General features: G+C 36.6%; 3 protein-coding genes across 3 annotated transcripts in view; 2 read left to right on the top strand and 1 right to left on the bottom strand.

Moving 5' to 3' along the window:
• Positions 1–633: 633 nt before the first annotated feature.
• LOC135685671 (uncharacterized) lies at positions 634–7,977 on the bottom strand. Its single transcript, XM_065201672.2, has 6 exons — positions 7,104–7,977; positions 5,943–6,182; positions 5,445–5,497; positions 2,683–2,805; positions 1,574–1,729; positions 634–1,239 (listed from the first exon to the last, which is right to left on the bottom strand). The coding sequence occupies exons 1-6, from the start codon at positions 7,192–7,194 to the stop codon at positions 1,084–1,086; spliced, it is 819 nt and encodes a 272-aa protein (XP_065057744.2). The 5' UTR covers positions 7,195–7,977; the 3' UTR covers positions 634–1,083.
• LOC135685663 (uncharacterized) overlaps positions 3,262–14,393 on the top strand; it is a 33,111-nt gene continuing 21,979 nt past the window's right edge. The window contains exon 1 of the mRNA XM_065201657.2: positions 3,262–3,452. Within this exon, the coding sequence (XP_065057729.2) occupies positions 3,284–3,452 (169 nt within the window). The 5' untranslated portion in view covers positions 3,262–3,283. The remainder of the gene's footprint in view (positions 3,453–14,393) is intronic.
• LOC148958448 (uncharacterized) lies at positions 10,448–12,493 on the top strand. Its single transcript, XM_089112646.1, has one exon. It carries the CDS (start codon positions 10,706–10,708, stop codon positions 12,242–12,244), a length of 1,539 nt encoding a protein of 512 aa, XP_088968772.1. The 5' UTR covers positions 10,448–10,705; the 3' UTR covers positions 12,245–12,493.

A 14,393-nucleotide genomic window follows, 5' to 3' on the forward strand; every position in this document is an offset into this window, starting at 1 on the left:
GAAATAGGCTTTGAGAGTATCCCACAGGTCCTTCGGTGTTTCGCATGATGTCACCAGGTAGATAAGATTCGACTGAATTCCCATTACCAACGTCGCCATTGCCTTTTGCTTGGCCTTTTCGTATGTAGCTCTAGATGCTGTATTATCGTCAGGTAATGAAATCGTTCCATCTACGTGATCCCACACATCTTTCGCCATCAACAAATGTTTCATTTGAAACTTCCATGTAGGCCAGTTCGACCTATCTAATTTTTCGATTTCGAATTTATCTCCAATTCCAGCCATGTGCAGTGGTTTGGTTCTGGGCCCATAACCTGTTGTTTTTGAGATTCTATCGACTTGTTCACTGCGAAACATGCAACTATCTAAACTCTACGTGACGCGTGCTAAAAAGTTCTACCTCAGCGATCATTAGAACTTTCTAGAAGCTTCTAATTAGCTGACAATAGAGCAGCAAGCAATCTACTCTAACACGTGTCCTACACTAGCTACTAATTACGAAGGTCATTAGTTTACTTACAAACGCAGCAATTACGTAACTGTTGAGTGCACGTTCCCAACAAGAAAGTTGTTACAGAAGCATTCAATTGTTTTGTTCGAAAAAAAGATGCATAATTGAGTTATTCTCATTTTGTTTCGCTAAATTCTAGCTTCTTTGAATTCTAGCAACAGATGTCATTCGTATTGTCCTAAGAAGGCAAAAACGTTCGTTTTGAAGCCTATTTTCAATAATATTCGAAATTAGCTGTAAATGTTTCTATTTAAATTACGATTGCTGTCAAACTCAGATCTAAACCGAGATGATGTTATGGTATTGAAAGAAACATCCATTGTTTGTAAATTTGTAACAGTATCTTATGCACATCAAAATAACCAAAGTTGCTTTCTTGCACTTCTATCGTGGATAATTTTGCAAAACTTTATCGCAAATTGGCATTAAAATAAAACTGAACGAGATTCATTAAGAAAACCTCTCCATTTCAATGCCAGTTAGGCAACTGAAAAATACGTTTTATTTGTCAATTTAGTAATAGATGATGCAAAGAGCTTTGGGCAGTGAGCAATTGACAAAGAATCTAGTAATTAAAAATGTGTCTTATATACTTTGTGCTCTAAGGTTGATTTCGACATTCCCAGTCGATCCGTAATTGCTAAGAGATTGCTGAAGACATTCATTTTCATCAGCATCACCTTGTCCATGAATGCATCATGTGAGATATTCTGCGGTGTAAGCTGTGGCTGGAAACAGTTCAAATTGTCGAATAAAATGAAAAATCAAATCAATCGAATAATGTGGTTAAAACTTTTATTCATACACTAAAGGACGTGAGAACCGGGAAACAACCCAGGAAACTGTGCTCCTCTAATTATTCTGCAATAGAGGTAAAGTGCTAATTTGCAGCTCACCAAGGTAGCTTTCTTGCCAATGTGTGCACCCCCCCCCCCCCCCCACAGTTTCAAAATACCTCCTGCGTCTATGTATCAAAGAGTGTAATTCTTGGCAGTATGAAAGCAACGAAAATCAACTCAAAAAGTGGAGTAGCCGTTAAAATGTATATGTAACGTCACTTACAGATGTGAATGTGCCAGCTTTTTCTAATGTGCAATTGAAAAGATTCCTTGCTGTATAAAGCAAGATGTTGACCCTTTCAATGATTGGGTAATGCTTTTGGGTTGGACAAGACACGTGTGCCTTTGGCGGCAAATCAGGGAAATCTTTGTCTTCATCCTGAAAATATTAGTAGCGCATACATGTGCAATGGAAAAAATCTCCGTTTTCATTTTATAAAATTAGAAAATGAAAGGTGTTCCCAAGAAGACTGAGGAAATATATGTCTTTATCCTTAAAGAATATGTTTTAAACGTGTATAGGCAGTAAAAAAAGTATTCTAACAGATGGAATCTTGTCGTGATCGGTCTCGTACGTAGCCTCACATGAACAATCCAGTTGCCAGATAATATCGCAAAGAGATAAAATCATCCTTCGATGCTGAAAATCATCTTTCTCCTATTTTGAATGACAGCAATTTTTAAACAGGAAACCTCTCTCCCCCCACTCCAACAGAAAATGATTGCAAGTTTCGCCTATAGTCCCTACCAATAAAGAATTACTTACATGACCGTTTATTTTCCCCTTCGTTCTGTCTGACTTGTCAATAAATTAATTATCCAGTTCTATAGTTTTTAAATAATTGTTTTAATCTTAGTCATAGATTTTCTAATGATTATATTTTAGGTGGCTTAGGTGCTGTTTTCGCAAATGAAAAGGCAATCTGCTGTCACAAAAAAGGCATTCCTTGTAATAGCCTAGCAACTTGGATTTGGCTTTAATTAATAGAGTTCATGGATTTTAATCAAGGTGTTTCAACAAAATAAACATAGGCATTAGGACAGTGGCGGGCACTTTTGGGGGGCGAGAGGGGATGACTGCCCCCCCCAAAACTTTCGAGGACAATGATATTTTGTTCTATAACAATGGGAAATGTGACGTTATCTTATAAAAACAATAGGCTTACCCTTACCCCCCCCCCCATATTTGACCAAGTGTCCGCCCCTGCATTAAGAGAAGCCAACAGATTAAATCAATCGCTTTACCCTGGAATAACGTTTTCTAGAAATTATTGTTTCTCTTTCGCATTCATTCTTAACAAGGAAATTTACTACAAGTAGGATTGTACTTACAGTTTGAAGAGAGGCGTTTCCGTGTGAATTATTCCCAAAAAAGATTGCTTTTCCTAGCATTGACAACAATTTCAATTTGCGAGGCTCTATTTTACCATCGTTTCCCCAAGTATTATTTGCCACCTACAACAGAAAGTTATTCACAATAACATTTTAGCTTTTTACCATTTTTATACTGCCGACAATCTTGAGCAAAAATAACATGACTGTATCTTTTCTACGGCTTCTAAGAACACTTTCTATTTTGATGTTTCAAGACCATTACGCAATGAAGTTTGTTTCAGATACATGAAGATGTAGGTCACTATGTGGCCTTAATTGTTGTTTTTTATTGCACCAAGGATGTTCAAGTGAAAAGCAGTCTCTTATGCGTTTTTATAGGTTCAATGGAACTTAAATAACTATTTTTTATCTTTATATAAATATGTTTACGCGAACAGGTTTAATTGTAAGATAACATACTGGAAATGGTTTTCTATATTCCACTTTGCTTTGACAGTGTTTTTAATTTTCTATGAAATGTTTTTGACAATGTCTACGAATGCTGTCATCATTTTCAGATCTGTTGTCAAACAAGGGCCCTGGGATCGAGTTTTGGGAAATGGCGCGAATGATGTCTCACGTCAGCTCGAGAAATTCCATTGGACCACGTAGAGAAGAAAAGTCCTGGATTATATTATTTTCTGAATGGATCCAGAATTTATCTTTGCAATCTGATACCTCTTTTAGCCGGGCTTTGAAACTTAGAATGAATCAAGAAAGCGGTGAACGTAAGTTTCTTTAGTATTCCCCTTTTTGCGTATTGTACTATTTTTTTAGCAAATAGAAAAGTAAAGTAAAGACAACCAGAAGGTGATTGCCCTCGATGAACTCATAGAAATGCAAAGTATGGAAGCTTTAAATGAAAGGAGATGCAACTTTTTGCTCAAGAATAGCATTTCAAAAATATCCGTTTTAAGTTTTTTTCTTAAAATGACGCGAATCTCTCGACCTTGGTTATCTGCCGATTAAGATAATTTCAGAAATACCCGGAAATTAGACATTCGTTTAAAAATAAATGAAGTACATCCATCTATGTGAAATGTATGCTTTTTTCATCGCAATCGCTATAATCAGAAAGTGTAGTACCAGAATATTTTTTTCTGTTTGACAAACTAAAAAGCTATTTGGTCATAGATTAAAGTGCCAAACGAAAAGGTAAAAGTTGAAGCTTTCAATGTACTGAAGGTTTTGAAATTATTTCACGCTGCGAAACTGGCTAAGACATTCTTTTACAGGTCACTGACAGCCGTGTTTGTTTCTAAACTGCGTGTTTTTGTGTTTTTTGCGTTGTTTAGAAGATGTTTATGCCTGTTTGATTGCTATCATTATGTGGGGAAAATGTCAAACAAGAATTTGCCAATGTACGGGTATTCTTGCACTGAGGATTGTCTGATTTTTGGATTGCATATTTTATTTAATAAATTAAATCCATCAGTAAGATTTATAGAGTCATCCATGTGTCCGTAAAGAAGAGCGACTAGTGGGAATTTTATTATTTTATCAGAATTTTTCACAACCAGTCAAAATTACTACATTTTTGTTCAGAATTTTTCACAACCAGACAAAATTACTACTTTTTTGTTCAGAATTTTTCACAGCGACAAAGAGCTTGGTGCCCTGATTGAGTATACCTAGATACAAATTAAAATTTTTCTATTTTGCGTAGACTTAGACATAAAAATTAGCACTGACAAAATCCTTCAGGCTCTTCAGATATACATTTCAAAAGATCAGGTAATTTGTTTTACAAAGTTTCTTGTAAAGGCTGCGATACTTCTTAGTTGTCTTGACGGCCTAAATTCCTGGCGTCGCCCTGATTGGGTATGTTTTTCGTATGTAAATATTAGCACGCACGAATAAAAAATCGAAAAGAAAATAAGTGATTAAACACTTGCAAACACCTTTAAACACATCCTTGCATGCCAATGCTTCATTGAATTTTTTTTATCCGCCGATCTGGCGCATGCAAGATTGTCGCTTTCGTAAGAGTCAAAACAAGGGGAAAATTAACGGCTTTGACAAAGTGCAGTATTTTAGCCAAAAATTGTATTCAAAATGTATCAAATTTGCTCTAGAGTATTTTTGTTTAAAGATATTTGACAATCTGAAATTTACAAGTTTGGTTTTGAGAATTAATGCGAAAAAACTACCGAAATGAAACAGCCGTTTTAATGTACCCAATCAGGGCGAACTTAGGCCAAGTCAGTCAGCTTTATTTCACTCCTCTCTGTGGCAAAACAAATTGAAAACTGAGCGATTTATGCAAAGATCCATATTCCTCGTGCATGATATGTGCCTATAATTGCTAGGTTAGCAGCTATAATATGCTCTTCCCTTTAAAAATAATCATGAGAAAAAGAGTAGCGAAAATATCCTACGCAAAATGGCAGACACATACTTCTTCGTTTCAGATGAGTCATTTTCTTGTCCAATTATTCGTTCATCGATTTATCAATTGAACCCAAAATATTTTCTTAACTTTGATAAATGGCGTATACACATGATTTCGCGCTTTTTTGGTCGCAGCTTAGCCAGCCCCAATCTCTCAATTTTTTCGCAATAGTTGAAGCGATGTAAATGTCACGTTTCAAGGTACATACTTAATCAGGGCGACGCGACCCTATTTTCAGCATACAGATTTTGAAACATGTGAAACTCAAGATTTTCAAAAATAACTTGCAATTGACTATTTCCATTCATCGTGAAAAAACAAAACTTACGGTTAAATACTTTGAGCAGTTTGGGTTATTGCAATCCGTAGAATCGTCGCAACCTAGATATGCAATTGAACAAAATTTACACTTTCTGTGTAAGTGAAAAGCACAAGAAATTTGCTAACATAAGCTGATTTTAGTGATCTATTACGAAATCTATTTTCTCTGTCTTAAATGTATCCACATTTCCATATTTGTGGCCTTTTAGAGCACGGGTCCAAAGTGGGAGGGGGGAATGTGAAGGAATAGAAGATAGAAGATAGAAGTAAAGTGGAAGTGGAATTGAAAAGAGGGTTGTTCGGGCGGGACCTTAAAGCAAATTCGCAATTGACGGATTACCATGCAATGAGATAATCTGGTCAAAAAATGTTTCAGGCACGTATGTGGAAATTCATAGAGAAAAAGAGGTTTGTCAAGCAAAGTTTAAAAAATATGGTAAAAACAACAATTAAAAACATCTTAACAAGCCAATCCTTGAATCAAATTGATGGGTGAGTCGGTTACCTGAAATTTCCTGCGGTGCTTTCTGTCGTCCGAATACAAATGCCACGATGCCTCTCATTCTATTTCTAATGCAAGGAGGCATAGAAAGATCTTGGACGATATTTTCCGCACCAAATTTTTCCATCAACCAAGAGTCTGTACCGTTAACCAAGCCAATGTCGATTGCCTCAAGTAAGAAACTCGAGGTTTTCGCATTGCAAATTGCTTCTCTAAAGCACTCATGACACTGTTCTTGTTCATCTACAAAATATCGCAAAATAGCATTTTGAATTAATTAGTAATATTTTGAAAACTTAATGCGTGAAATGTTTAAAGAACCTGAGCGTAATCATCGCAACCAAACATCAAAATAGGTAGGCCTATGTTTGTTTTTCAAAGTTCACAGTATCTCGTAGCGGAAAATTATTTGCTACAATGAGAATATTTTAACAACCAAAGTCATTTTTGTTCAGAGGAAAAGAACTGTAGGGGTGCTGGATTATATTATTACATTCTAAGCATTCTAGAAACTTTTGTAGGCCTATTCATTTCTTTCAGGTTGTAAAAGTAGAAGTTCAAATTGTATTTCTTCCTTGTTTCTGATATGTTTCTTTATAAATTTGTGATAGATTTATATTTCTTAAGACAAATTTTAGCCAAAAATGCCAAAAATTGTTAATGCAAAATAAAAGGCTAAGGCATAAAGGTAATTGGGGCTTTTGCTCTTAGCTTTCTCTTCAAAGGATAGAAATGATAGACTTTAACTCTTCTTCTTGATATTGTTTGCTTTACTACTTCGGCAAGAAGGATAGGTAGTTAATTTTGACGCAGATTAATTACAGGCAAAATCAGAAACCTTTTGAAATTGGAATTGCAAACTAGCTCGACTGGTACCTACAGGTTTTGCTAGATCTTTAGAAACGCTTCTTAACGTACAGATCATGCTAAAAGCGTTTACAGCGCCTTTCGTGCTACTGCACACCACAGCTTGTTCATCGTTTATCGTCTCATCTCTCTTCCTAAGAGCCAATGAGAGAACGTAGGCCGTGTTGCGTGTGGCCAAGTTCAATGTTATCCCGTGAATACTAGCAGTTATTCGACTGGGCTCTCAAAAAAAACCAACTGAAACGTAAACAGTTATTGTTTAGGTAAGTCACGAACACTTCAAAGTATAACACTGACCTGCTATCATGCACCTAAAAAGAGGAAATTGAAGCAAAAATATCAGGATGTAAACCAGGGGCTTGTAATAAGCTAGGCTTATCTTCTTCATGTTTTCTTCCGCCAAATTGTAGAAGTCTCTTTCTCTCAGTCACTTTCACTTGAAAACGGCCCGTGACTTGATTTATATTCCCATAACTTTGTTGGTAAAAAATAAATATTTTTTAGCTGTGGCTGTGAGTTCATTCGGAGCTGAACTTCAATAAAAAGTATTTGCGATAGCGTCATTTTCGAACGTGACATTCTTTCTTACGTGGTTCGAATATAATCTTCCATTTTGTTGAAATTCTGAAGTCTTCTCTTTCGGAGCATAGCGGACAAATCTTGATTGGTTGTTCGCGAGGTCCCCTTCTTGGGAATCCTCCAGGCAATACACCAATCACGTTGCGAGAATCAACTTCAGAAGGCCAAATTTCAGCATTTTAACCACTCCTCGTTTGAAAAACCCGGTGTAAAATTTGCTAGCATATTTTGTTATTTTTTTCAACTAAACTACTTTTGAATCTTTTATCCAAAAATCTACCGCGAACATTTGCTCAATCTTTCTCGGTTGAAGAAATATTGCTATTCAATTACAGAGTAAGTTGTACTTACCACTCCCTTGACATTATCCGCCCTCTTTATTGAAATTTCTGTTTTCTTGCCAATATAACCACAAATTATACCAATTTTTGGAAATAAGATGCTTTTGCATTTGCCACTGGACTAGAATTTAATCAATGGCGACAGCACGTAACTCTTCAACGGAATGTGGCGGGACAATATCACGTGCTATCGCTTCTTTTTATACTGGTTGCCTTCTTTGACCTCGTGGTGTGGCCCTCATGGTACAAGTTTTTCCGAATTTCCCCATTTTATTTTAACCATGGAAACATTTGTTTACAAAATTTTTTTGAATTATGGCGTCATTTAAATTTCCCGCCATCCCATAGAGCACATGATATTGTCCCGCCACTTTCCGTTGAAGAATTAGGTGCTGTGGCCATTGATTAAATTCTTGATTAAATTCAAAAATTGGAATAATTTGTGTTTATATTGGCAAGAAAACAGAAATTTCAATAAAGAGGGCGGATAATGTCAAGGGAGTGGTAAATACAACTTGCACTGTAATTGAATAGCGATATTTCTTCAACCTAAAATGCTAAAATTTGGCCTTTTGAAGTTGATTCTCGCAACGTGATTGGTGTATTGCCTGGAGGATTCCCAAGAAGGGGACCTCGCGAACAACCAATCAAGATTTGTCCGCTATGCTCTCTTTCGGATAATTTACTGTTCAGCAGACTGTCTTTGTTTTGTTAAAGTACGTATTTTCTATACAGCTTTATCTGAAGCAAAATTGTCTTGAACTTTTTCTAATCTACATAGTGGGAGAAAAACTAAAGATGATTTACTTGATTAAATTGGCCTATTATGTTCATCTGAACTTCTTATTTCTAGCAACTCATATGAATTTCTTGATTAGAGTTGCAATATATCGGATGACTTACTAAAACGGACATGCTAAGGTTATGAAACAGAAAGAAAATAAGGCATATGTTGTATTAGTTAAAAGAATACTTTTTCGTTCAACGCCACTAGGCAGTTTGACACAAAAAAGGTTTATGTTCAATCCCCAAAAGCGATGCTATTTTGGGGAACATCAACTGTGTCTCTAAATATACCTTAGTTTCATTCCATAATACTTTTACAATGAAAATATAAGCTGGAAATTACTTTTCAAGTATTTTCTAGGTAGTTTTAGCTTCAAGGCTAAAAACATGGGTTCTTTTGTATGTAATCTAAGATACAGGAGTCAATTTCAAATCTGACTTGATATCATCAACGGTTACCAAAAAGGCAATAATTATAAAAAATAGACTAAGGAAAAATAGAATTGCATCATTCACGGAACTTATGAGGTTTCTCAAAATTTTAAAAAGACGTTTCTGGCAAGAGCCTTTTCTTTTTGAAAAGAAATATCGAATAATCATGGCTCTTTAGTTAAGCACCTGTAAAGATGAAAAGCACAATAGCTTGGTGTTAATGATCACGAGGAGGTGTGATTTTTCAAAGACGCCTTTTATCATGATCAAAGACGAAAGCATGGTCCTTTTGTTTTACATTAAGCTCACTATAGCATTAGGCAATTGGATCAAGGAATGCTTTGTTAACTGAATTGAAAGTTGTTTCTTCATTGATGAATATGACACGAGAGCTCTAGCGAAGGTGTGCATACAAGAGAGTAGAAAAGGGTATCAAGGGTTATTGTTCAAAGCTCCTCTGGGAATAAGACTACCCACGAAGAAGAATCAATTTGTAAGTAAGTTTGTTTTGGATCTTTTGTAACTGTTGAAGTGCTTGTTGCATTTGTATGGCATAATTTATTCCAGCCAATTGATTTGGTGCAGTGCAAGATAAAGTTTTTGTTGCGAGTTACCTGTCGGCTCAAATTGTGACTACAGTAGTTATTGCCGTTTTTGGATTCTTTCAGCAGTGGAGCACTTAGTGGACTTCTTCAGACTATTTACAAAGTTCACTTAGTAATAGGTTAATTCTGTTTGGTTTTGTGCCTATTGTGGGAGGTAAATCTCAATGTATGATCTCATAAAATGTATGTAGAATTCCTGTCGTTATAAAACCTGTGTTGTTGGTCCCAAGTTTTCTATTTTGAAAGTCTTCTACTCTTTTGTGACTTTGATGTGTATCTTGTCTGTATTTTGATGACGTTGTCTGTTTATCAAAATGACATTTATATGATTAAATTTAGACTGACAGTAGTAACTGTTACGAAGGGCATGATTCCATTTCTCTGGCTTAAGATCTTTCCACTTTTTCAATACTGAGAATGTGCCCCTTTTCTGACAAATAACCAGGTACCAAAAGTTTTATGGCTAGAGGATCATGGTGGGTAGTAAATTTGTGAACTATGGAGTGCAATTGGGTATTCAAGGCCGTACGCGTTTAATGATTCGTTTTATTGTTCTGTTGTGCACTAAACCATCCTATAAACTCTTTTTTTATAAGAACAATTTTATAAGAACATGAGCATCAAAACTGGTCAAAAGTTAAGAACAAATTAAGAACAAGCTGAGGCTGAGCTTCTTCAAAATGCAATGTTGAACAACGTCTTTTCTCAAAATCGAAGATTTTTAGCGATGTGTGGGTGCTTTTTCGGTGAATATTCAAATTTGTCAGCAAATTAAGGCTGTCTCACTCACTTTGTTGGCAAATGAGGCCTGAACACCTCCTTAGAGCGAAAAAGCTAGCAATAGCACTGCTTACACCCTCTTAATTTAAGAACAAATTAAGAACAATACACCAATTGCATATCCGCGGCCTCATATCCACGCGGAGGACTGGGCCGAGTTTTTGGGTGAAAAATTTCACCCACAACAAGCGTACCGTTGTGTAAGGAGTGTTTTGTTGATGGTGATCGCTGGTGGCTGGGAGATTTCTCGAGTCCTGATTGTTCCATTTTCGTTGTTTATCTCCAGTAGTGCAGTCTGTAATAAGGGGAGGATAAATTTTCAAAGCTCCAGCAAATACCTGTCTTAACTCTAGTTGTCTGTCTAGCAACACGAAAGATGGTGAATGGAAATTGTGCAGTTATTGGTTGTACGAACAGTCGATACAAACTCAAAAATTGGGAGAAAAGTAGCTGCGATGAACACTCAGGACAACCACACAAAGATTGTCCTTGTGCTCGCCCATTTACACTACATGTTTTTCCGAGCATTAAGCTAAATTTGGAGAAGAGAAAGGAGTGGACAAGACTAATGCGCCGAACAAGAAAGGGGAACAAAGAGTGGACTCCTGGCCAGAGCGACATGGTTTGTTCACGACATTTCGTTGACGGGCGACCAACTCTGGCTAACCCTAACCCTTCTTTAGATTTTGGTTATGACAAACCAGCAAAAATACCAAGAAGAACCTTAGTTAGAAGAGCTGCGGAGCCTCAACCAAGTTCTTCAACTGCTTGTGTTGCCGATAATGATGAACACAATAGGCCAAGGTCAGACCACGAGATCTTCAATGTCCTAGAAAGTCCTTGCAATGAGGAGGGTTGCCAACCTTATGACTCAGGAACACCCTCGGTCAAGGAATTAATGGGAAAAATTTCAGCCATCACTAAAGAAAACAACGACCTCAAAGTGGCTGTTGATAAGCTTTCTAGTGAGCTTGAATCTTGCACTTTGGAGAAAAGGCAGGCCAAGTCACTGGGAATGTCAGCAGATTGCATTAAAATAGATAGAAAGATGAAGTTTTTCACTGGCATTCAGACTGTAAAGATGTTTCATGCACTGTTTTCAGTTTTGAAGCCATATATGCCAAATTTGGTTCTTTGGAGAGGATCAAAAACCATATTTTCTCACAAAGCCAAAACACATGGACAGAAAAGAACAAAAACACATAAACTGACAAAGAAAGATCAATTTTTGCTTGTATTGATGCGTTTAAGGCTTGGCTCACTACTTGATGATTTGGCAGATAGATTTAAGATATCTTCCTCAAGCTGCTCAAGAATATTTTGCACATGGATTCGATTTTTGAGCACTGTGTTAGGAGGTGCATTAATTTCATGGCTTCCAAGTGAAGTAATACAGACAAATTTGCCTCATGCTTTCAATGGAGCTCACAGCAAGACAAGATGCATCATTGATTGCACAGAGATTTATATTGAAAGACCAAAATCACTTGATGACCAGGCAGCAACCTGGTCAGATTATAAGAAACATAACACAATAAAATATTTGATTGGAATTACTCCATCTGGATTTATTTCCTTTGTCTCTAATGGTTATGGGGGAAGGGCTACTGACCAACACATATGTAGAGACAGTGGATTTTATAATTTGCTAGAGTATGGCAATGAGATTATGGCAGATCGAGGTTTTCAGATAAGAGATGATCTGCTTCATTTCTACTGTACTTTGTATGTCCCACCTGGAGCAAGGGTCAAGTCTCAGATGACAGAAAGGGAATGCAAAAAAACTAAGGCTCTTGCGACAAGTTCTTCCTTCTTTCCGCTGACTTTCAATCCACGAAGGCGGAGAAAGTTCTTCAGTTCTTCAACCTTCATCTTTGAAAGTAAATCAAAATCCATCGTCACTTCTGGAAACTGATGTGGGCCTAAACCTCCAATAAGAGTTAGGACAAGTAATTGCTAGAGTCTTGAAAAAATTTTGTTCCTGTTGGTGAGGTAAATTGTCGAAAATATAACAAAAACACGAAAAATTTCCCAGCCATCAGCGATCACCATCAACAAAACACCCTGAACTCAACGGCACGCTTGTTGTGGGTGAAATTTTTCACCCAAAAACTCGGTCCAGTCCTCCGCGTGGATATGAGGCCGCGGATATGCAATTGGTGTATCCAGCCTCAGATTTTCGAAAAAATTAAAGGACAAGTGACACGCTTTTGGCGCCAAATTTTTTTTTTCTTTTAACTTAAAGTAAAATGCTGTATGAGAGTGTTGTTGAAATATTTTTCCTTTCTGATTTCATTTTCCTACTTAAAAACCCTTTTAAAATTATGGCGGGAAATGAATCACGTGACACCGTGACGTAGATTGTGATAATCTGTTATTGCTGCTACTGGTATACAGTGCAATATTAATGTTTACAACACGCTTCTAAACGAATTTAGTTCGTCTGGACCTGTCGCATCGTGTTTCGAAAACTCTCTATCAATGATAGGAAAATTCCGAGTTATCACAATGTACGTCATAGGGTCACGTGATAAAAAGCAAAATCGCGCCTCCTGCGCCCCCTGATTAGAATTTTTTGTTCTAAACCAGGAAAAACTTACTTCTAAACGATGATCTATAAGTTAATGAAAAGAAAAGATAGGGTGAAAAGTGTGTCACTTGTCCTTTAAGAACAGTAGGCCTGATCTGAAATTTACTGGTTCTTATAAAAAAAGAGTGTATTGAAAGAAAGAAACTTCGACTGAATTATCAGAAGCAACCAAAGAGGCATTCCTTTAGAATAATGGGCTGGTTATCAGGCTACTTTTATTTTCCTTTTGCTCAAATCGACCTCTACGAACTGGTGCAAACAAGTCACCAAACTTCACGTGCACAGCTACAATGTGACTACACTGCGCAGGATCTGTACTGTCTACATTCAGAAAGTGCTTGACATATCCTGCTATTCCATTTAAAGGAAATTTAGGAGTGAAAATGAAATAACTTCAGTTTCTAGGGCTCCTTCTGATTAAAAAGGCATCTGACTGAATTAGGGGTAGAATTATATATTTTCTGCCTTTTATCCTTGTCAAGTCAAGGCGGAAAAACATAGAATGAAATGCAAGCCTCACAGTATTGTACCCCTTCCTACGGAAAAGCAGTTTAGTTTTCATGTCGCCTAAAAACCATATATAGATAGTGAGTATAATTAAAATCATTGTGCAAGAAGGCTTAGCTGTAACAGATCTAATTGAATACCAGCTCCTGTCAAATCATTTCCGCCTTCATTCTGGAATTATGTTTTCTATGAGACAATCGCCAAACCTTGTTTTCATAATTCCCATGACAACAGTAAACAGCCTAATCAAAGACAAGAGTAACAGACAAAACAATTCTTGATGGATTTAACGAACCGAGTTAATTTATGCCCTTTTATAAGGAAACCCTATTGTATTTCTAAGGATGGGTATAATTACCACAAGTTTCAAACAGTATTTTATTCAAAATGAGTGAAGGTTTTATCTAGGAAGACCGTGTAGAGAAGCAAGTATGAGAGGTTCGAAAAATATCACTTATATTCTTGCGTTTCTTTTCAAGAGTTGCTCTTGTTATATCAATTACGTGCTATTCAAGTTTTGTTTAAAATCTGTACAGTGATCTTTGCTTAGAATGGCAAAAATGATTAAACGTTGGGTGACATTGGAATGATTGCCTGCTTCTTGTTTTGGTATGGCCGCACATGTATTTTTTTTCATTTCTCTTCTATATTATCAGCAAATGAAAAATGGAAAGGGGGTAGAGTACTGGTGTCCATCAACTGCTTTTAAACGTCAATCTAGCGTCTTTGGGTTGTGGGCAGTGTCACATTTCACGTTTCTATGTTTGTTACGTGTTGTTGATTTGCTCATCTGACATTTTGGAATCCAAAAATTTTTAGAAAAATAAAGGCTATACTTTTAATAATTACTTTTAATTCGTGATAACTTGCAGACAAAACCAACCCTAGAAGTTGAGCTCCCTCTACCTGGTAATATGGCTGGTACTTGACTGAATGTGACGATTTGATCGTGTAATCGATTTGAGAG

The sequence above is a fragment of the Rhopilema esculentum genome, chromosome 15, assembly GCF_057945365.1.
Source record: "Rhopilema esculentum isolate cy_ngs chromosome 15, ASM5794536v1, whole genome shotgun sequence".
NCBI classification, from domain to species: domain Eukaryota; kingdom Metazoa; phylum Cnidaria; class Scyphozoa; order Rhizostomeae; family Rhizostomatidae; genus Rhopilema; species Rhopilema esculentum.